We start from the raw sequence: 22,603 nt of genomic DNA, 5'->3' as shown, positions 1-22,603 counted from the left end.
ACTCCAAGCACTGTATGCGAACAATACACACACGAGGAGCTGTCACTTGCATTACACGACATTTTTGCATGGTAATTGAGGTACAAAGTGAAAAAATGGGAAGTGTAGGGACCAGACTTGAGTGGCACTATGTGTCAATTCGATAATCCTGAGTTAAATTATCAACTTGACAAACAATTCAATTAATAAAACTAATCCCCAGACTCACCAATGGAAAATCAAAGAGCTAATATCCAAGTCTCCCAACCTAAATATGGCACCATTACCAAAAAATGGAACAATATCACTGCAACCTTACATGCTTTGTGACATAACATATCTTTGTTTTATGCCTATCCTTGCATGGTAAGCATCTCAGCTGTTGTTTGTACCAGGAACCGAAACATCGATCCATGAGTTTCATCGTCGTTATATTTTAATTATGTGATAAAGCAGTAAGGTTGGCATATACATCCCCATGACCTTTTACACAATATTATTTCATTTCTCATTCAGCAAATAAAAAATCAAGAGCTTTTAATAGAGTTTCAATTCATCCAGAAAGAAATTTAAATGAGGTTAAATTAAGTATGTGAGGTTGAGGTGGATCAAAATTAGTATGCAACCATAGGATTTAATCCATTCAACCCTGAGGAACTTACCTCATAAAACTTTTCAGACTAATGTAGCCACATGACCTAAGCTACTTTCCTTGTGCTGCGAACTACCATGCTCCTCTAGATTAATCATCATCTTGGTAGTCAGCTGTAAAACTAGTGTTGTTCCATCTGTTGTATCAGCAGTAGAGAAAAATATGACTCCTTTAGCAGTAGACAGTCAATGCAACCAATATCACTGAATCATCAGAATGGTAGGATGCACCATGCAAATAGAGTGGAAGAAATTCAGCTAAAAAGAACCGAGCACTTGGTAATCTGTAGACTGCTAAGAAACTCCTACCAAGGCCAAACAACCTTGATCTTCGGATTCTTTAGATTCTTCAGAGGCATAATCAAAATATCTTGAATTGATTTCAAACAGTAAACTTGATGGTAAATTCAAAACTTGCAGCCAATTACATGAAACAATACATTTAGTTAGTTCCAGTAGAACATGGCATCCACTACTAAACAGAGTAGCAATGCTAGAATAAATCAAATAACCTAAATTAGCTATGTGTACAACATAATCTGAAACATGGTATCTCTGGAAGTACATAATAAAAGGAGAAGCAAGTGTAAGTGTAACATCATGTAATATTCTTTTTGGCATGATGCATACCTTAACAAAAATAGTATTAGATGACCAAAAAAACAGGCAGATGGTAAAGAGGATAAGAGATGCACAAAAGAGTAACTTTGATGTGTGACCTTAATGAAAGAAAAAGGCAAATCAAAACCTAATTATATCCATAATGTTTCCTAGTTTCCTAAGAAGCATTCCATAGAACATGTTTATTGCGCCTAACAAAATGACTACAAAAATCAAATGAGAACGCATAGTCTAGCGGATGCATTGTAGCAAATATCAAAGGCAATCTACCTGCACACGACAACTGGATTTAAGGATAATGAACATGATTTCATCAGGAGCACAAATCAACCATCTAGCTGCATTCAAATCAATGAGGCTTTCCTAAATTGGTGCGTACATGGAATTGAGCATTGAGAGGTATGAACAGGCAGCACGTACGTACCTTGAGCCACAGATGATGCTTTAGAGTTTTGCCGATGAAGCTAAGCATCGCGTGAGGAGGAGGAGAAAGTGTGAGGTTGTGGCGTAGAGGAGAGGAAAATGGTAGCGACGGCATGAGGGGAGGCGAGTCCGGAGGCGCCGAGGAGCAAGGTGGCGGGCCGATGAGGCGTCGGCGTGGCCGGAGACAACAAGGTGGGGGCTGGGTCGGAGACGTCAGTCCGGAGCGGTAGGTCGAGGTGGCGAAGGGGCTAGAGAGGCCGAGGAGCGCGTGGCGCGCCGTCGAGGTGGTGGAGGAACTAGAGGACGGGTCTGCGAGGTGGTAGGAGGATTGGAGACGATGAGGATTATGAGAAACGTGGGGTGGGGTTTGGGCGAATCGCTGCTCCGATGGGGAGAGAATGTAGTCAAGGACTCGATGGATGCTTTTGCCCCTGGACCAGACCGAGAGGCTTTTGGAGGCAGGAAAACATGGACAACTCGATGTTGTTAGGCCGCGATTGGAGGAGCAGGGCTAGGGGCTGTGGCAAGAACAGTACATAAGGGCATTTTGTATGGAGAAACAGTAGGTTCTATATGATTTGATTGTGTCAGTGTAGGCGTTGAATCATCTGAATTCTGAAGGCAGAATCTAGGATCAATGAGGCCAACTAGAGAGGGTAAATGGTGGTTCTAAACTTAATCGATTCTAATGCGAAATTAAAACGATCGGCTATAACAAGTAAACCCCAAAATCTATGTCTCAATTATGTGCACCAATCACCCTATGTCTATGTCAATGTTTGGAATTCTAGGGTGACAAGCAAACAATTATAATTCTAGAAAAGGTAAATTGCACAAAATAAATAAAGCTCAATAGGACAAACCACAAAGGAGACTGATTTTTTACTGTGGTCTTAGAGACTTGCTGGTCTCCCTAATCCACGTTGATATAAGTCCAAGCCTCGGGATGCTCCTCTATCAAGCGAACCGATCTCACCTAGAGACTATCAAGCGAACCGATCTCACCTAGAGATTAGATCTCACCAAGAGATAAGCATGATCTTTGAGCTAGATTCATCCAATGAACTTCTTACACCTCAATTTCCCTAGAGTTGTACTTTCACCACTTGGGTAGAGGCATGCACAAAGCCTCTCACAAGCACACCAGACCTGCTCACAAACATCGTTGAGAAGATTACTAGATCACAACGCTACCATGCTGTCTAGGCATTGGCAAACACCAAAAGTAACAAGCCAAGATGAACTTGACTCTCACAAAGTGCCAAAAGCTTAATCTATAAATGCAAATGCATTTGAATCTTCCCTCTAACCCTCTCTCATGTGCACCACATTCACAAGTGTGTGTGTGTGGGGGGGGGGGGACTTGCTCTAGCTAGGTTGCTCAATGGAGTCCCAAAATATATATAGGCCACATCTTCAAAACTAGCTATTACACCCTAGATGTCCCAAACTAGAAGGGATGTCGGTTAAACCGATCTCCTAGATCGGTTAGACCACCTTAGAATCCAACGGCTATGAAACTAGCCGTTATGACAAAAAACTGGGCAAATCGGTTAGACCATCACCCCCTTCAAATGCTTCATCTGTTCTATACAAACTCGGTTAGATCGACCTTCCTAGATCAGCACGTCTAGCAGTCAATAAACGGGCATAACTTTTGATCCCGATGTTCAAATTCTGTGATTTTAGATTCTATAGAAAGCTTATTCAGTTGCTTGATCTTAAAGTTGTTGTATTAACACATAATCACAATCCAAAGATCCACCACAAGGAAATGATGAATGAACCTCAACCATTGGCAAAACAAATTTGCAAACTAACACTTTTATGCAATCAAGGCCCAAGCATTCACTATGACAACTTGCAACGTGATATGCCACAAGGAGTAGGTATATGGACTTAAACCATATGCAAAACGCATTTGCAAACTATGGTCACATGCTACAAGGAATAAATGCATGAGCCTCAACTATTTGCAAAACACATTATATTATCATCATCCAAAGAGCGTATGAATATGCAAGATTGAGCTTATCAACACATGGTAAAACTCAAGCAAATGGCTAGACCCCTCTTAATAGTACGTCATTCTATTCTAGCAATCCGATCTTTTCTCTACTAATCACCGAGACCAGCAAAACGAAAATGACCTATAGTTTATACCTTTGCCTTGAGCAAATATCCACGTCGGGTCTAGCTCGATGTCCATCAACACATGAAGTCCATCCTATTGCTTTTCACCAAATCGCTTGACGACCATCAATCGATAATGTCCATCCTCTAGCTTTTCACCAAATCACCTGGTGCCCATCAACACATGATTTCATCTCCTAGCTTTTCACCAAATCACTTGGCATCCATCACCAAATGATGTTCTTTCATGAGGTAGATTGATGCTCATCAACTACTGAATCAGTTGCCATCAATCCGCAACCTCATCTTGTTATCTTCGACATATGAGCTATCAACATTTTTCTTGACGCTAGAACTCAACTTACACACCAACTCATGAAAGTAGTTAGTTCCGCACATCTGGTTGTCATTAATCACCAAAATTATCACGTCCTAAAATCCGTAATTACATAATTAAGCATAAATATGCTTAAGCATTATATTTAATTTTGTGTTATTTTGTTTTGTAACTATAAAGCAATTCATTTAAAATCATTTGGATAAGAGAAAAGAATAGAAATCGCATTGAAAATACCCCCTTTTCTCTTACACATGGGCCCCACAAGTGGGCCAACCACCCTAACCACTCAAAGGGGCAGCACCACCTACTCCCTCTCTCTCCTCCCCCACTCCCCACGCCCTCACTGTGCAGCACAGTTGCAGCAGCCCCCTCTCACTCTCCCACTCAAGCTCTCTCTCTCCTTCTCTTCCAAAATCTCACCTCAAGAAAGGGATTTGAGGTATGCATGTGGTATCTATGCATTCTCTAGATCATGAGCTACTCATCTATCCAATTCATTTTCGTTTTTATGGAAGAATCGAGTATTTCTTGAAGTTCTTGAGCTTTTTTTTTTTTAGCAAAAATGGAGTTTTGGACAAGTTTGAGCTATAGAGTCATGTTGCTAGTTGATGAGTGAGTTCTAGGACCCTTGGACTATCCCTAACATGTTTCCTTTAGGCTTGGAGAAGATCGCAACTCGAATTGACCAAAAATCCACTCGAGAACAGCTTTTCTGGGCTGACCCGGATACTCCAGCCTCACCCAGATACTCTGGGTTCAGCAGAAATCGTCCGTCGAATTGTGTTCAAAATTTGTTAGGGTTTAGGGTGCAAGATAGGTTTAGAATCCTTTGGATAGGGCATATACACGTTTGTGTAGCACAGATTTGTAAAGTGAGTTGAATCGATCGAGGGAAAATTTATGGAAAAACCTAAGTCTGCCTCACCCGGATAATCCGGGTAAACCTAGAGACTCTAGGTAATTGCGTTAACAATTAACCGAGAGCCTCTCCCGGAGCCTCACCTGGAGTGTCCGGCACAACCCGGAGGTTCTGGGTTAAGTTAGAAAAGTGGCTAACCGGGCACCTTCACCGGAGGATGGCCCGGATGCTCCGGAACCCGGATACTCCGGATTCACCCGGATACTCCGGGCCAGTCAAATTAAAAGGCAGTAACCGAGCGCCTTTTCCGGAGGTTCACCCGGAGGGTCTGGACCCGGATACCCTGGGTGGCTATTATTTTTCAGATTTCGTTAGATCGTTTAGGATTGCATTGATTCGCATGTCTTGTACTTCTAGCATGTTGTTAAGCATTGTGACATACCTTGTTGCAGTCATTCATGCTCATCATTGCACGCATTCTTGTTTAGTGAACAAGGAGCCGGAGCATGACGTGGTTGCAGTTGAAGACGACGCCAACCTACCGATTTTCTGCGAGTGTTGTTTGGGTAATTATAAGCAGCCACCGGAGCAGCAAGGTAAGCAATTAAGCATATTGCACCTTTGTTCAATTGAATGAAGTCTGAAATTGATAAACTATGCTTATGTATGTTTGCATGTGTCGAGTCGAGATCGGGTACAAGTGGGTAGATCCTATGTTGAATGCATTACTTCTACCTTGAATTGTTGTTCATCCTTTTCTTGTCGCCTTGAGTATGTTGTTGGCGTCTAGATTACAAGTTAAATTGAAATGCTTAGCAATGCATAGGTTATTCGGTAGAAGTCGAGCGGTGAATTATTTCACCGTTCACGAGCATAGGAGTTATTTACTTCCGTAATGATCACAATATTGAGCATGGGTTGATGATGGTTGTATGAGTAGTGAATATGAGACGAGACGTGGGCGGTGCTAGGAGGTTTTTATTCTGCCCTGTAGAGTTCCCCTGGGTAGGTCGGAAGAGAAAACCGGACACCGTAGACCGCTTGTGTCATTTAAGCACCGATCGTCGGTGTAGTCGGCTTTAGCACTTACCGTACTCACCACATGCCGATCTAATAGTAAGGCGAGCCGAATACCTTTGTAGTTGTGGTCATTTGGGGTCTGAACATCGACAGTGTGAGCGGGCGGGCTTGTAGTGGTACTAGTTTACTTCGGGAGTAGTTCTAGTACCGTCGCACCGAGCGATGCATGTTTTAAATGATCGGGGCTTATTGAGAAAGGTTGACATGAGTACCCCTTGTATGGATCTGTGTGGTCATGCAAGCCGTATGGCCCTCAAGTCATGTGGATAAAGGAGTATCCCTGCAGGGTGTAAAAACATTTCAAAATGCTGCGCTCTTGATCATGAGCATGCTTCTGTCCATCTGCATCGGTCGTAGAGTTTTCGCTTGTGGTTGATGGTTAGATATGTGGGAGATGATTGAGTTGGTCTTTGTTACATGTATGTTCTTATGGTTCCAGTTATTTATGTTCAGTTGGTTATGGCAAGGTAGAGTTATGTTGTAGTTGGTTAAATTAGTTGCTCACACATATGTGTTCAGGTTGCTTACCGCTAATGTTTAACTTAACCATTTGACTTTTTCTTGCTAATGACTCAATGCATAATCCTTGGAGTCGAGCTATGTATATGTGCTCTATATGGTTTAAGTTTTGCGAGTACCTTCGTACTCATGTCTGCGTTTTCAGGTGCTGCTGATGAGGAAGAGTTGGTGTTTGGCTACTTCGTGCCTGCCGATCAGGGTGGCGGGCAAGAGTAATGCATCCTACTTTCGGAGGTCGTGCTTTTGGGGTGGAGCCTAAGGGCATGTGACTCTACTCTCTTTTATTGTATAGGTTTATATTTCCGTTGCGTAGATGTTGTTGCCTTTTGATGTAAATTGTTCAAAATGGTTGCATGTTAAAGACTTGAAGTATAAATGTTAACTACTTGATCTTTCTTAAGCTATGTTGTGATGCTAAATGTTGGAAGGCATGTGTTCCGATCTTAGGCACAAAACACGTGCCGGGACTACCGAGATAATATTCTGTTTAATCATCGAGGTTGTGATTATAAATAATGATCCTCCTCGTGATTAATTAGAATATTATTTGGACGGTTCCTCACAAAAATTCATCGTAACACAAGGTTAGGGGCCTAGATCCTTCATAGAATGATTCAATATTGTGGAAGTAATGCTGGAGTTGACTCTTTTAAGACAACAATAACTCATTGTGCATATTTTACAAAATGTTGCGGGGTTTTTGCATCAAAGGTTGAAAGAGTTTTGTTAGGATTGAAACTTCTCCATGGTGCCATTTAAATTTCAGGAATGTTTGAAGAAACCCTGCTAAAATGATTGACTATCATGTTTCTCATCAGAATGCCGCTTTTGAGACAGAACAATTTTTTTTTTACAAATTGTCACAGGGTTTTTGAAACAAAGGCTGCAGGAATTATGTTAGGATTGAAACTTTTCTATGGTGCCTTTTGAATTGCAAGAATGTTTGAAAAAACTCTGCTAAAATGATTGGCTATCCTGAAACACACTGTAATGTTTCCTATCAGAATGCCGCTTTTGAGACACAACAATACAATAGTTTTATGTCCCTTACATTTTAGTTACCCCAGGAATGCCAACACTACGTCAGCTTTTGCTTCCGATTTGCATTTGTACTTAGAAGCTGCAAACACACTAGGGCAAAATACACATCACATCCTGAAACATTCCTTCAACACACATCTCAAGACATCAACATTGAAACCTCACCAATTGGGTATTTGCTTGTCAATCTCAACAATCTCTTGGTTTCCTCATCTATTGCCACCTTATCCTGCTCCATGCGCTCATCAATTATCAAGGGCATCAACTCAGCCTTCGCATAAGTGCGCAGGACTGAGTTATACATCTCAGTGGTGATGTACCCTGCATCCCAGAACATGACCGGGAGCTTCACTGCATCTTCAATGTCCTGTCTTCTCAACCTGAGAAAAGATTGCCGTGGCAAGCTGATGGTTCGGCTCCCATTTCTCCAAGCTCGATAGGGCTTTGTTCAGACATTCAAGGACTTTGTCAATCATGTTGTTGTCGAGGTAACCCCAAACAAATAACTCCCAAGTGCTATAGCTAGGCTTGACCCCTTTTTCGACAATATGACCAAGGAAACCCTTAGCCTTTTTCATCATGCCATTCTTGATGTAATACGAAAGGATCGTGTTTGGGATCCTCGAATCATGTGTTCCTAAAGCCAGTTGCCATTCTATGTAAACACTCTCTGCTGCTGCGATATCGTCAAACCTTGTAAGTGTTCCTGCTGCCTCACTTCCGTGCCGTCTGTCGGCCCGCTAGGGTTTTCACACACCCTGCCTCCCACGTTGCCCGGCTAGGATCAACAAGCCCTCTACACCGCCCTGAACTTCGCTGGCGTCAGCACTACGCTGAGCTCTTCCGACTGTTACCTCGACACTTGGGCTTCCCAGCACATGTCTCCACAGCCTGGTACATCCTCGAACCTCCGTCCTCTGTCATCACCCACCTCCATTACCGTGGGCAATGGTGCCCGTCTGCTCGCTAGTCGCTACACACTCTGCATTCACCACCATTCCCACTCTCTATTCCTCCCCTCTTTACCTTTGTGATATTCTTGTTTCTCCACATTTAATCCATAATTTACTTTCTATTCGACATCTAACTCATGATAATAATGTCTCTGTCAAGTTTGACCCCATGGCTTCTCAATTAAGGATCTTCCAACCCGAATGGAGATACTCCAATGTGATAGGCATGGGAACCTTTATCCTCTGCGCTTGGACCATCAGCACAGCCTTCTTGCCTCTACTGCATCAGTGAACCTGTGGCACCAACGCCTTGGACACCCGGGGAAGTATTCTCTCTTCAAGCTCCTGCATCAGTTTGATTTCTCATGTAATAAATCTGCAGTTCAAACCTGCTCTGCATGTCAGCTCGGAAAGCACGTACGCTTGCCATTTTCGTCGTCAGATTCTGTTTCTTATTTTCCTTTCCAACTAGTGCATTCGGATGTTTGGACTTCGATTGTTCTTAGTTGTTTGGGCTACAAATATTACCTTGTTCTCTTGGATGATTACACTCTTTACATCTGGACGTTTCCTCTTGGTCAAAAATCTGAAGTTCCTCCAACTCTACATTCTTTCTTCGCATATGTTCCCACGCAATTTGGTTTGCCGCTCCTCTCCTTGCAGACAGATAGCGGCAAGGAGTTCGATAACTTAGCCATCCGATCTCTGATCTCCACGCATGGCATTATGTTACAACTTTCTTGCCCTCACACCTCGCAGCAAAACGGCAAGGCAGAGCGCATACTACACACCATCAACAACTGTATTCACACTCTGCTCCTCAGCTACGGTGCACCACCAGCGTTCTGGGCCGAGGTCACCACCGAGGTCTAGCAACGCAACACCACTCCCACCGTCAACCTCTACGACCCTGCTACCAATCCCAGCCACGCCCACTGCACCGTCTTCGTCTACAACGCCAACCTCTCCGCCCCGCCACTAGATGATCACTAGTGCGCGCGCCGAAATTTTCCGTACCAATCCGAAGTACGCCTTGGCGACCACCACGATAGCCAATCCCATCGTCACTGCGTGCTGTGCTCCGCGACCCCAACTAGTTGGCTGCCATGCAGTTCGAGTTTAACGCGCTACAAGCCAACCTTACCTGGCAGCTCGTTCCTCTGCCTCATCGCGCCAACATTGTACTGGGAAGTGGGTGTTCAAGCACAAACAACGTCCCAATGAATCGTTTGAATGGTACAAAGTATGGTGGGTTGTCCGTGGCTTCACTCAACGCCCAGGCGTGGACTTCGGTGCCACATTCACGCCGGTCATCAAGTCGGCAACCATCATCGCCTCCAAGCAGTTGCAGGTGCATCAATTCGATGGATCCAATGCTTTTCTTCATGGACATCTTCACGAACAGGTCTACTGTTAGCAACCGACGGGTTTCATTGATGCTCGCTGACCGAACAACGTCTGCCTCTTGTTGCGCTCACTCTACGGCCTCAAACAAGCATCACGCATGGTCCATCGGTTCGTGCAGTTCATCAATGGCATCGACTTTTGGCAAGTTCGATTCGACATCTCTCTGTTCATGTTTCGATGACATGATCCTCAGTGCTCAACCTCCAGCCTGCTCCAGCATTTCGTCCATCGTCTCCGATCGGAGTTTGCTATGAAGGATCTTGGCCCTCTTCGGTTCTTTCTCGGTATTGACGTCAAACGTTCTGCGGTTGGCTTCTTCCTCTCGCAGACGAAATACGCTGAGGACCTCCTGGAGCGTGCAGACATTAGCAACTGCAAGCTCGTGCACACCCCAGTGGACACCAACACCAAGATGTCCGGTACCGCTAGCTCCAAGCTCGATGATGCTACATTTTATCGAAGCATGGCCAGCGTGTCGCAGTATTTGACTGTGACCCGGCCAGATATCTCCTATGTTGTGCAACAAGTGTGTCTGCACATGTACGACCCGCACAACTGCCAATTCTCGCTGCTCAAGCGGATTCTACACTATGTTTACGGGACGACATCGTCTCCGACTAACACACAACTTCAACCTCATAGCGTACTCAGATGTCGATTGGGCTGGCTGCCCTGACACTCGAAGATCAACCTCGGGCCATTGTGTCTTCCTCGGCGGTGCACTGGTGTTGTGGTCTTTGAAGAGGCAGATGACTATCTCGCGCTCTAGTGCCGAGGCTGAATACAGGGTAATAACGAACGCAGTGTCTGAGTGCAGTTGGCTTCGTTCCCTCCTCAGTGAGCTCCATATTGAGTTGGACATTCATTTTGTCCGCGAAAAGGTGGCACTCGGTGGACTACATGTCATGCACATAACAAGCTCACATCAGTTGCCTTCCAGTCTCTGCGTCGATAGTCCTCCAGCTGAGACTGCGCCGAGGGTGTGTGTGTGTTAGAACCCTAGGTACGACCTGTACGTGTTCTGTGTATTGGTGCGTCATGGCCTGCGCTGAGTCGCCTGGTGTCCGCAACGTCCAGAGCGCGTGCACGCCCAGGACGCTCGCTCGCCACCACGCATGCCATGGCGCGAACGACTCTTGCTCACGCTTGTTACGCGCTGCGTCTGTAATAAACCCTGTACTGTATTTATACGCACCAAGGATCAATGCAAAGGCTTGTCGGCCGATCCAATCTTGTTTCAGTAAGCATGCACTTGTACTCGATGTCACTGAACTTTTTGAAAGTTTCTCGCATTTTGTTCCATACCCTGTCCAAGTTACCTCTATCTGACAGGCTTGCATACAGGGTGAGGAGCGACGAGTACGCGGCCCACTCCTTCCTGGAGGCCCTCTTCTCCATCTCCACAAGGACATCTCTCCCTTTGACATGAAGCCCAACGTTGGTGTAAATGCTCGCCAGCTAGCTGAAAGTCATCCAGTCAGGAACAACCTTGTCATCCTTCATTAGATCAAACACTTTCTCCGCGCTCTTCACGTTGTTCTTCTTCGAGCAGTAGGTCAGCCATATGTTGCATGTGACGAGGTCTGGGACGGTGTACCTCCTGAGCTCCATGATCATCTCCGGCACCCGCTCCAACTTGCTACTCGCCATGTAGAGCGACATCATGTGATTGAACGGGAGGGCGCAGGTGAGGTACCCCGCCCGGGCCATCTCTGCCAATATGGCTCGGCCTTCTCCAGCGCGCCGTGCTGCGTGTGCGTGTGCAGCAACGCGTTGCAGGTGGACTACGCCTTGGCTCGCTCGGGCATATGCTCGAAGAACTTCTCGGCGCTGGCGAGGCCCCGGGCCTTGGCAACGAGGTCGAGGTGCACAGCGTGGTCCCCCGGTAGCAGCCGCATCTCCGGTTGCGTCTGCATCCACTCACAAACCCGCGTTTCTGGCGCGGGGCCGGTTAGGTCAGGTTAGGCTGGCAATATGTCGAACAGGTGGTGGGCGGGAGCAGAAGCCACGTCGTGAGGCGATGGAAGCGGTGGCGAGGTGGTAATAATGGGGTGGGTACCTCGAGGACGTGCTTGAAGCGGCCGTACTTGCGGAGCTCACAGACGACGTGGTTCAGCTGGTACTTCTGAACGGTGCGGCCCTCCTCCGCCCACGGCCGCAGCACCACCGCCGCGCTCCTCTGCGGGTTTATGAGCTTCAGCAGCCGCTTCCCCAGCGTATCCTCCCTTCCCGTAGCGGCTCCCGCGTCAACGCCTCCCCCGCCGCGGGCGGAGGTAGAGGCCACTGTGGAGAGCAGCCTCGTGGCAATGGCGGGGGGGGGGGGGGGCGAGCCAGCGGGCGAGCATGGCTTGGTCGGCAGGTAGAGGCTTCCTTGCCGCCTTCGAGTGAGGCCGGAGTTAATGGGACGGGTGATGGCTCACTTGCTCCAAACGCCATTAAAGGTCCTCGGTCCATCAAAGCACAATAGACACAGCCCAGTTTCGTCCAAAAGTGCCAAAGTCCAACTCGGTCTGGGCCCATACCAAACGGAGAAAATTCAGTTTCGTAATGAACTTCCTTAAAATATTGTTATTTTTAATTTTCATTTTTTTCTGTTATTGCTGTCCATTTAATCTATAAAAAAACATATTTACCTTTAAGGAGAAGAGGAACTGAGCCAAGAAGAGATCAGATGTGCAAGGTGACTGTTGATGGACTTCGCATCCCACGCCTTGGGGCCGTCAAGAGTAGGATCGGGCTTAATGATAGGCTTGATGGTGTGGGTGGCCTGCATTAGGGGATGAGGTATTAGCCTCTGCGACGGTGGCTTTCGTAGGCTCCTCCTCCGGCAGCTGTGTCTAAGGTTACCATTCTCCTTTAAGGGTAAATGTATATTTTTTATGGATTAAATGGAGGATAGTAGCGAGAAAGAAATAAAATTTAAAAGCCATAGCATTTAAAGAAATTCATTTCGTGAGCTGACACAATGAAAATTAAATTTGCTGTACCAAATGACCCAGACGTAAGCCAGCGAAGCCCTTACCCACAAATCAGAAACTTCCAGAGGGCCTTCGCGTAGAATCCCCCAGAACTGTACTCAGCAGAGTCCAGGCCTCCGGGCCCCTGGAGTACAATATCCTATTCTCCCAGGGACCCGACCACAAAACCTTCCACCTTCCTCCTCGCCGTGCTCGTCACCGCTCCGCCGCCCGCGTCCCCCGCCCCGCGGCTCCAAATCCAAACCCAAATCGCTCCGAAATTGCACCCGAACTGGTGAATCCTTCCCAAATTTCTCCAAACCTCACCCCACCCCACCCCATCCCGCTGAATTCGTTTCGAATCAGACGGACGCAGCCACCCATCTGAGCTCTGGCTGCCTCGCCCTGCTACGCTTCCTCCTCCTCCTCCCATGGCGTTTCACTTCGCATGCCCCATCACTTGGTAAGCAGCACTCACACCCCCGCCCTCTCTCGATAACTCTCTCTCGCGCGCGCTGACTAGAGGGTGGCTGGCTTCTCCCCTCCTCTCTCTCTCTCTGCAGCAGGAGGGTGTGCGACTGCGAGCTAGGGTTCGGCGCGGCGGCTGCGGCGAGGAAGGGGGCTCCCGCGGCAGCGGCGGCGGCGCTCGACGGGTTCCTCGCAAATCCGTGGCTGCTGCGGCCGGTTGGGACCGAGCCGGATGGGGCGGCAGCGGCGACGGTGCAGGTGGAGGTGCCGCCTCTGGAGCCGCCGCCGGATGAGGGGGAGGACGAGGCGCGCCGGTCGGCGGCGCAGCGCGGCGCGGCCGCGGCCGAGGACCTCGCCAGGCGGTTGGAGGGCGGCGCCTTCGGATCATCGGTGAGCGGATCTCTCCACTCTACTCTTCCGTGGTTGCTTTGCTGTCCTGTCTGGGGTTTGCGCTGAATTTCTCGCTGTCGTGTGTGAATTTTCTTCGTGCGACTTTGTGTGGCTGCATCTCCGGCTGTTTGACTTGTGCGGCAGTGCGTGGATGTGGGGGAACACGTGAAGTTTTGTTTTGGATTCGTGGGAATTCTGGGCTGGGCTGCGAGAAAGGACTCTGATTTGCGCAGAAATCATGGGCTGGTGTACAAGCTCGCATCTTTTTGTTTTGAGGTTTATATGAGTGTCTAGTAATTGCAAGAACGTTTCTCTTCTGGACTTATTGTCAGGTAAAGTGCTGGGATTTGTTTGATGTGACGGTACATCGAAACATTGTTTGCTCATGCGCAGATGAATTTGATGTGTTTCTATGGATTACGGGTGACCTTATTTATGCTGTTTCTGTGGTGACTGGTCATTTTGGCTATGCAAGATGGAATTGATGGTGCTGTTTGCATTGTGGTTGGCATGTCCATTAGAACGATTCTGAGTATAATGTGCAAGTGTGGAAGTTTCTGTCATTGGTCTGAGAATAGTAGGGTTTAACAGTCAAGTTGGCGAGGCGTTACATTTTATGATAATGTGATGATGGTTTTTGGTGCCCATTGAGCTTTCTGGTGTCCTAGATGATTTTAGGCTTCCTAAATTATTAAGTGCAAGATGATAGTGTGAATATTTCCAAACGGTTACATGCATGATGACATGTGGAATGAAAAAACTGTTATGCTAAAGCTTGAAGCTCGTGTGCACGCACGTGTTTGTGCTGTTGTGCATGGTGCTGCTCTTAGACATTACCTTGGCGCATGAGATGAACTGCTTCGGGAGAGCCCTGGAGTAATATAGCCATTTAGGATTTTGTTCTACAAATAACTGTATGTTACTATAAATGAACCTAGCATTAACAAGCTTTAGAAACAGACCTGTGTCTCGCGGAGCTTCTCATGTACACTACTCATGCTGATCGTGCTGACGTGCTGTATGCAGTATGCCTTGCAGTGTCACAGATAGCTGCTCCTGTTAGACACATGAGCTAATAACTTAACATACAACTAGTTTGTTATTTTCTAGCTCCACTGTTTCTCTAAGTCTTAATGGTGGCTGTAATTAGGTCAGTAATGAGGCGGTGTCTTATCAATATTCTGCATATAGACTATTGTTGTATCATTTTCGTTTTTTGGCTCATCAAATGATGCAGTAATGCTTAATCCTTGGATACTACCTCCAATCATCTTGGCAAGTTCCAAGAATAAATTCCTCCTGTGCCACTGAAAAGTCTCTCAATTCCTTGAGAGACTTTCTGTGGCAAATAAGAAATTCTCTCTAGTTCCAATGGCAGTATGGCACACAATTTACTAGCCAATAGGATCTTTTAGGTTCTTTTTGTGTTTTCATCCTTAGTTGGTGCCAATAATGAATGCTACACTTTCCGTATTGCTGTATGTTTTGTCTCCATCTCCTAATATGAGAAGGTTGTTGCCCTTTTTTCAGGAGGCTGAAGGAGATGAAGAGGACTGGGACCGAGAAGATCAAGGCAATGCTGCTGTCAAGGTTATCTGCCGTTTATGTTTTTCAGGAGAAAATGAGGGCAGCACAAAAGCTGCGAAAATGCTTCCATGTAAACTCTGCAACAAAAGATACCATAGGAATTGTTTGAAAGGCTGGGGGGAACATAGAGGTAATACAAACTTTCTCCTAGTATTGTCTCTTCAGCACATCCTTTCTTGTATATTCTCTGATAAATTTATGTTCCATCTAGATCTCTTTCACTGGAGCTCATGGATCTGTCCATCCTGCCGTAGCTGTGAGGTCTGTTCTCTCTCTCTCTCTCTCTCTCTCTCTCTCTCTCTCTCTCTCTATTTACATCAATGTCATATTTATTACGACGGTGCGGCAACCCACCGCCTTCACACCTTTATATCTCTTATGGTGCGCAGTGAGGCAACACCATACACTTATGCCACAATTAGTAACTTTCTTTTTTTATACGCAATTCTTAAGTTTTCTATGCTTTCTCTGTCCAACAATTGTTCTTTTGAAGACCAGGTATACCCATTTCTCAACAGTCCACTTGGAGCATTAGCTGACAATTAACACTAATAACATGTTATAAGTATATATAAAAAGGGAAGGAAAAAAGAAAGAAAAGGAGAATACACTACTAAAATGGGCTGCCAACCTGTCCAACCCACTAATTCCGCTCATGGAATTCCGTTAGCACATGCCCTCTTTTTTACCCTAACAGCCACTCTTCTTTCTTTCCGACGCCGCTCGCCCTCTCGCTTGGCTGCTCTACCCCCCTGCACTGCCCTGTTCCCTCCGTATCCACCACACCACTGCCTCTATTGCATGCCCTCCTCTACAACGAATGACAGTCGCCGCCACTGTAGCTCCTCCCTCTCTGGCGCACGACACCCACCGCCATCGCATCCTTTTCCTTCCATTCGCCAGATCTGCCACCCTCGATCGCCGGATCTGCAGAGAGGCCAGGCAGCGGCTCGGCGGTGGGCGGCATGGGGAGGGCGTGTGGCATAGGCAGCGGCTCAGCGGCGGGCAACCTTAAGGTAAGTGATAGCTCGCCACACCGAGCCGTGGTGAGCCACGATTCACGATGATATAGCGTTGATATGACGACGATTTCTCGACGGCCTAATAACTATGATCAATATTTTCCTTACCTTATACTCTACCACTGAAGAATAGTCATGGAAGAATGCATGCCAGATTATTTTTAACTTTGATAAATAATCCAAGGGTATGGATATCAACCATGTGAAAAGAAAATATGACTAGATTTGTCTATATTTTAAAATACACGACCTCTCTGAAATAATTGCCATCCCATAATGGGTGCAATCAACCTTTTAAAACTGACAGCTAATATGCATAGCAGCATAATAATATCTAGATTTGTCACATGAAAATAATATCGATAGATTCATGATCAAAAGCATTTCTATATATTATATTTTTAATATTTAACTTATAGTTAGAAAAAGTAATGAACAAAAGTTTGTATTAGAGACCATGTCAATGTTCAAATTGGCAAGTACTCCCTCCAGTCACAAAAAAAGTGATGTTTTGGGCATCAGCACGGTCCCCAAAACAAAAAATTTTACTACTAATTTCTATTTTAATATGTATACTAATCATAGTAAAATTATATGAAACTACCTTTTGAGACAAATCTACTCATACAATTTTCAAATGTTCAATCTCAATATACACAAAGTAATCGATGATCAAAGTTTTGATAGGTTGACATCTATGTAGGTGTGCCGACGGCCTGGTGATCCCAATAAGTTGATGTTTTGTAAAAGGTGTGATGGTGCCTATCACTGTTACTGTCAGCAACCATCACACAAGGTACAACAATTGTGTACTTTCCCCCCATCCACCATTCTTTTTCTATAGATTGCATCTGAGTCTGTTTAGTAACAATGAACACTGAATATAACATTGCAGAATGTTACCAATGGACCATACTTATGTCCAAAACATACGAGGTGTCACAGCTGTGGATCTGGTGTACCTGGGAGTGGCCATAGCACAAGGTACTGATTCTAGGATTGATCTTTTTAACAGGTATTTATACCTGATGTCTTATGCTTTTCTGTAACACTATGAGTTCGGATCTGCAGGTGGTTTTTGGGGTACACATGTTGTGATGCGTGTGGGCGATTGTTTGTGAAAGGAAACTACTGCCCGATTTGCTTGAAGGTAGCCTCTTTTCCTATTACTTTTTTTTCAAGGCATAAGTACTTGTTTTCTGCAAGGAAAGAAATTATTTTTAGCTTGTATTAGTTATCGTGCATTGTTTACTTTCAGGGCATTGTTTTTTTTTTTTTTTTTTTTTTTGGTTTCAGGGCATAGTACTTTTATGCATGAGATTGTAAAGTGAGGAGGCTATTTGCTATAGTTCAAAGTCCCTTTGACTGAGGCTTCATTTCTGTTTTTAAGTTGAGAATATATGAACCAATCGTTGTTCATATATACCCTAATATGTATATGCCTTTTCATTTTATTGACTTATGCTTATATGCTATCTTCTGTTTTTGGATTCCCACCCTTTTCAGGTTTATAGAGACTCTGAAGTAATACCTATGGTTTGCTGCGATGTTTGTGAAAAGTGGGTGCATATTGAGTGCGATGGCATCAGGTCTGTATGAATGTGTGAACTGTTGTGTTTGTTTGAATAATTATACTCATATTTATTGCCTTCTGTGTTTCTACTATATGCATTGCCATCTTTTTTTTGTCCTCTCTTCTCGGGTGGATACCTTACTGTTGTTCCATATATTTATGCAGTGAGGAAAAGTACCAACAGTTCCAAGCTGACCAAAACCTCCAGTATACATGCGCATCATGCCGCGGCGAATGCTCCCAGGTGTTAATTACTTGTGTCATCCTGTCTCATTGCTATATTGTGTTTCATCTAACACACATTTTGCTACCTTCAGATTAGGGACACTGAAGATGCAATTCGGGAACTTTGGAGGAAGAGGGACATTGTTGACCATGATCTTATGGTTAGTTTACGGTCTGCTGCTGCACTGCCTTCTCTGGAAGATGTCTCACCATCTCATCCAAACTCGGATGATGAAAGACTTAATGCATATGTGTTGAAAAATGATGGAAGAAATACTCTAAAATTTTCGTTGAAAAGTAACAGTAGTAAGCCTCCATCAGAGACACCTGAGCAAGAGAACATTGTTCTCAAGAGCCCTGGGTTGAATAAGAAACATTCCAAAAAGAAAGGCAATCAGAGTAATAGAACAGTTGACAGCCAGGATGATATATTTTTGGAGAGAAGGCATGAAGCTAAATCATCAAATAGCCATTTGGGAGATCAAAATGTAGATATTAATCATGATATGAATTTTTTTAAGAATGATGGTAATGCATATCTTTCATCTTCAACTCGAAGTTCAGAGAAGAATTTGAAATCTTCATCCACAAAAGCTGTGGCAGACAACACTGATATGATACGGAAAGTCAAGATTAAAGGGAGTAAGGTTCCAAGTTTGCATTTCAAGGATGCAGGTGAGGAAAATACTCCCAAGAGTGACACAGGGAAAGGTACCAAGTTAGTTATCCATCTTGGCTCGCGACACAAAAGTAGGAGTGGCTCTCCCAAGTCTGAACTGTCCAATTCTCAAAGAGAGCAAGAGCTGGGTTCAATGCATGGTATGTGTTCATTTTGTGGTAGTTTGCCATTTACCATTTTAGTTTGCCTGTTATAATACATTTGTTAGAATGCACGACCTTACATTTCAGGGATTAATAATTTCAGCTGCTTACAAAGGTCTCATAGGGTTTGTAAAGAATTATAATGACTTCGTGCAATTTTTATGAGTTGCATACGAGCAAGTGTAGAACTAAAACAATTGTGGGAATTCCATAGTTTCCGTTGGAATATGTTTCCGTGTCATTCAACTTTGCAGTGCATTCAGGTTTCTATTCTCTTCACAAGGAAAAAAACAATCACAAGGATCCACAGAATCGAGTTTTAAATACCAGCATTTTTCTGTTAGTCCGTAAGTGGTATGCAGGGAGGCTGCTGTACGACTTCTTCTGTTAGACTAACGAATCTCCCTTCTTAATGCCATTTCTGACTCGAGTGAGCCTCATGGTGGGCCATATCAATATATCATTGACAAAATATTAGTAATTCAATCATCAAACCTATGTGATTGATACTCTGACATGGGTGCTTCGCTGCTTTTACCCATTTGTCCGTATCGGTGGGTCTAAGATTTTTCACCACAGCCTAAGATCTTTTCCCTCCCTCACTCCAGATTGACATATACTTGACCCTTGTGGCGGTGCAGCAGTGGTTCTAAACCCTCATTGCGTAAAATGTGATTTTATGCCTAACATGCACTGTAATTTTAGGTAGCATTGCTGTCTTTGTCCATCCCACTTTTCCCATTCCTGATTTATTTTCCATCTGTCCCTGCACCTGGTTTCATCTTTTGTTTGTATCTGTGGTGTCTATTTTTTAATTCTTTATTTAACATTGGTTTCATTTTAATTAACTTAAATCCTTGCCTGATAGTAAATATGCCAAGAATTCGTTTAGTTTGGTTCAAACCTATTCCCTTAATGCTGTATTGAGGACAAAATGACTTAAACCACGATTGCTCTTTCAGGAGGCAAAGTTGATGTGACAAGCCAGCTGAAAAGCTCAAGGAGCGAGATAAAAGAAAAAAGTGTAATGAAGCTAGTTAGAGAGACTGGGGTACAGCAAAGAAATAGCCTTTTGGGAGATCTTGGTTCCTCAAAAAAGCATGCAACTGGAAAAAGGAGCAATGCTACAATTTCTGGTACGGAAAATGCAAATGAAAGCGGTACGAGGAACAGATCATTTGGACATAAACAGTCTCTTGCTAGTCAGTTGAACGAGAACCAGGGAGTTGCTGCTCCATTTTCCTCTGACTCTCCTGACAACTTGAAGCCATCATTGCTCAAACTTAAATTTAAGCGTCCCCATTTCGAGCAGCCAAACACCCAGGCCTCTCAACCAGAGGGGCCTGTCACCTGGGCTTCTCAGCAAGAGGAGCAGTTAAATGTTGCTAAAGGCCAGAGATCAAAGAGGAAGAGACCTTCGATGGACAAGGTGGATGGTTTGGATGGTAAGTCTGCCAAGAGGCATCAACAGAGTACAGATGATGAAGTAATGGATGCAAACTGGATACTGCGCAAGTTGGGCAAGGATGCGATCGGAAAGAGGATTGAGGTCCATCTAGCTTCTGATGGCAAATGGTTAGTTCCCCTCTCTAACCTATTTTTTATTATACTTTCGTTTTGTTACATTATCCTAGCTAAGTATCTCCATTTGGTATGATAGTAATTCTTCTTAACTCTATCCTGAGCTTATCAACTGAAATGACATGCCTCCGTCATTGGCACTGCTTGATGAAGTTTATCAACTGAAGTTTTTAGATTGCTTTGGCCTTGTGCCCTATATATCTCCAGCAACACAAATTGGTTTTTATTTGGTTATAACCATTCTAAGTAAATATCTTCATATCGCTCGACGATGGAACTTGAATGGTGGAACAGTATTACTTAGCACGCTGCACGCTTTGTATATCAGATTGTGTTTTTGCTTATCAACTGTAAAGGAGAAACATGCGACTCAAAGCTATTCCTCATCTGGGCAGGCATCAAGGGGTGGTGTCGAATGTCATCAATGGCATACTGCGTGTTCAATTAGATAATGGCAGATCTGAGAACGTGGAGCTGGGAAAGCAGGCCATCCGCTTGATAGCTCAAAGATCAAAGGGTGGAAAGCGATGAAACCTTTTCCCATATGCAGCCTAGATCCTGTTCTCACTCAACTCATTGCCAGGAATGTGGCAGGCAGAGCTCACCAGGTTGACATCCCAATCGCTACTGCTGTTCAAGGGGGTCTCTCTGCCTAGCTGCCTTTGCTGACTGGACGAGGCATGGAGCACATCACCTGTGGCGTGGTGTTTCGCTAGCCTAGCATGTAACAACAGACTTTTTGTTTTCGTGTTTCGAGCTGTTTGAAGCCCATTGGCTTCCATTAGATTCTGTTAGTGTAGAGAAACCGAGGTTTTAGGGTACCATGGATGTAAAAGAAGCTGGTAGTCACATGTGATTGCTGTGTGTACATGTAGCTGTCGAGTGAGTTTTTTCATAATTCGTTTGTGGTATGTGAGGTGTTATTGCTCGACCAGTTTGTCTGAAGTTTTGCTTACATAGTGACTTGTTGGTAGCTACAAAACAGAGGCCTGTTTCGTGGATCTACAAAGGTGACTCGTGCGGTTTTCAAGGGTAAGTAGAGCGGATAAATAGAAAGGGGAATGTGGAGGGGAACTGAGTTGCACATTACTAACTCCCGTGAAATGAAATGTGGTGACAAACTACGTAGCACGTTCCTAAGCAACTTGGTGAAGTTGGTCGACATTTTCCAAATGCAATGTGCAATTTTTGGCAAGTTGTAGGGCGAGGGATAGCATTGAGGTATTAAATTATTATTATTTTTTGTTTGAGTAGAAAAATGTTTGTTCAATATCGGTTGAGATGTTGTACATAGCTAATGGAGGTTTTCTAAGTTATATTGATGCATATTGATAATGTGAAGAGACTCATGTTGTACATAGCTAATGGAGGTTTTCTAAGTTATATTGATGCATATTGATAATGTGAAGAGACATGAGTCGATCAAATTTAACATGAGAGAAATCTATAAAGAGAAATTTAAAAGAATAGAATATTACTAAAGAATTATTCGCAGATAGAAGCGTGTGAAAATTAGTAATCCACGTGTCAGAACTCTAACTTACATTTCAGTCTTCTTATATCTTTATTATTTTTATTTTTTACTATTATTAGTATCTTTATTATTATTATTATTATTATTTTCTAACCAATCTTTTTTAATCTGATGGTTTCGTCTTAGTTGACCCTAATTTATTTGGGAGAAAGCTTTGTTGTTGTTGTGTAGAAAAAATGGTTTCTTTAGTGACCCTCCCTCGTCGCATTTTGCACACTCAAAACTGGGACCCGTTCCTTGTCCCCATTCTACAACAAATAATTCCGTGCACACGGGGTGTTGTGCTCGTGCAGATCCTATGTAATTTTATATTTTTATGTTCAATATAGGCAGAGCTCAAATGCAATCATACGAATAGCGGTAAGCTTAGATTTTTCTCTCTCTTTTTTCTGAGCAAACTGCTCGGTACTAGTGAAGAGTTGAAAATACCAATGTGTC

General features: G+C 44.4%; 1 protein-coding gene and 1 pseudogene across 1 annotated transcript; one reads left to right on the top strand and one right to left on the bottom strand.

Annotated features, from left to right (window-relative positions):
* Window positions 1-7,785: 7,785 nt before the first annotated feature.
* On the bottom strand, window positions 7,786-12,442 carry LOC133904554 (pentatricopeptide repeat-containing protein At4g02820, mitochondrial-like; annotated as a pseudogene).
* Window positions 12,443-13,114: 672 nt separating this feature from the next.
* LOC133904752 (uncharacterized) lies at window positions 13,115-21,542 on the top strand. The gene is made up of 12 exons (XM_062346276.1): window positions 13,115-13,426; window positions 13,527-13,821; window positions 15,352-15,538; window positions 15,620-15,669; window positions 17,134-17,226; window positions 17,326-17,414; window positions 17,502-17,580; window positions 17,937-18,019; window positions 18,169-18,247; window positions 18,321-19,047; window positions 20,013-20,625; window positions 21,027-21,542. The coding sequence occupies exons 1-12, from the start codon at window positions 13,395-13,397 to the stop codon at window positions 21,160-21,162; spliced, it is 2,463 nt and encodes an 820-aa protein (XP_062202260.1). The 5' UTR covers window positions 13,115-13,394; the 3' UTR covers window positions 21,163-21,542.
* Window positions 21,543-22,603: the final 1,061 nt, after the last annotated feature.

The sequence above is a fragment of the Phragmites australis genome, chromosome 22 (assembly GCF_958298935.1).
Source record: "Phragmites australis chromosome 22, lpPhrAust1.1, whole genome shotgun sequence".
NCBI lineage: Eukaryota > Viridiplantae > Streptophyta > Magnoliopsida > Poales > Poaceae > Phragmites > Phragmites australis.
This window is presented reverse-complemented; position numbering and strand designations above follow the sequence as displayed.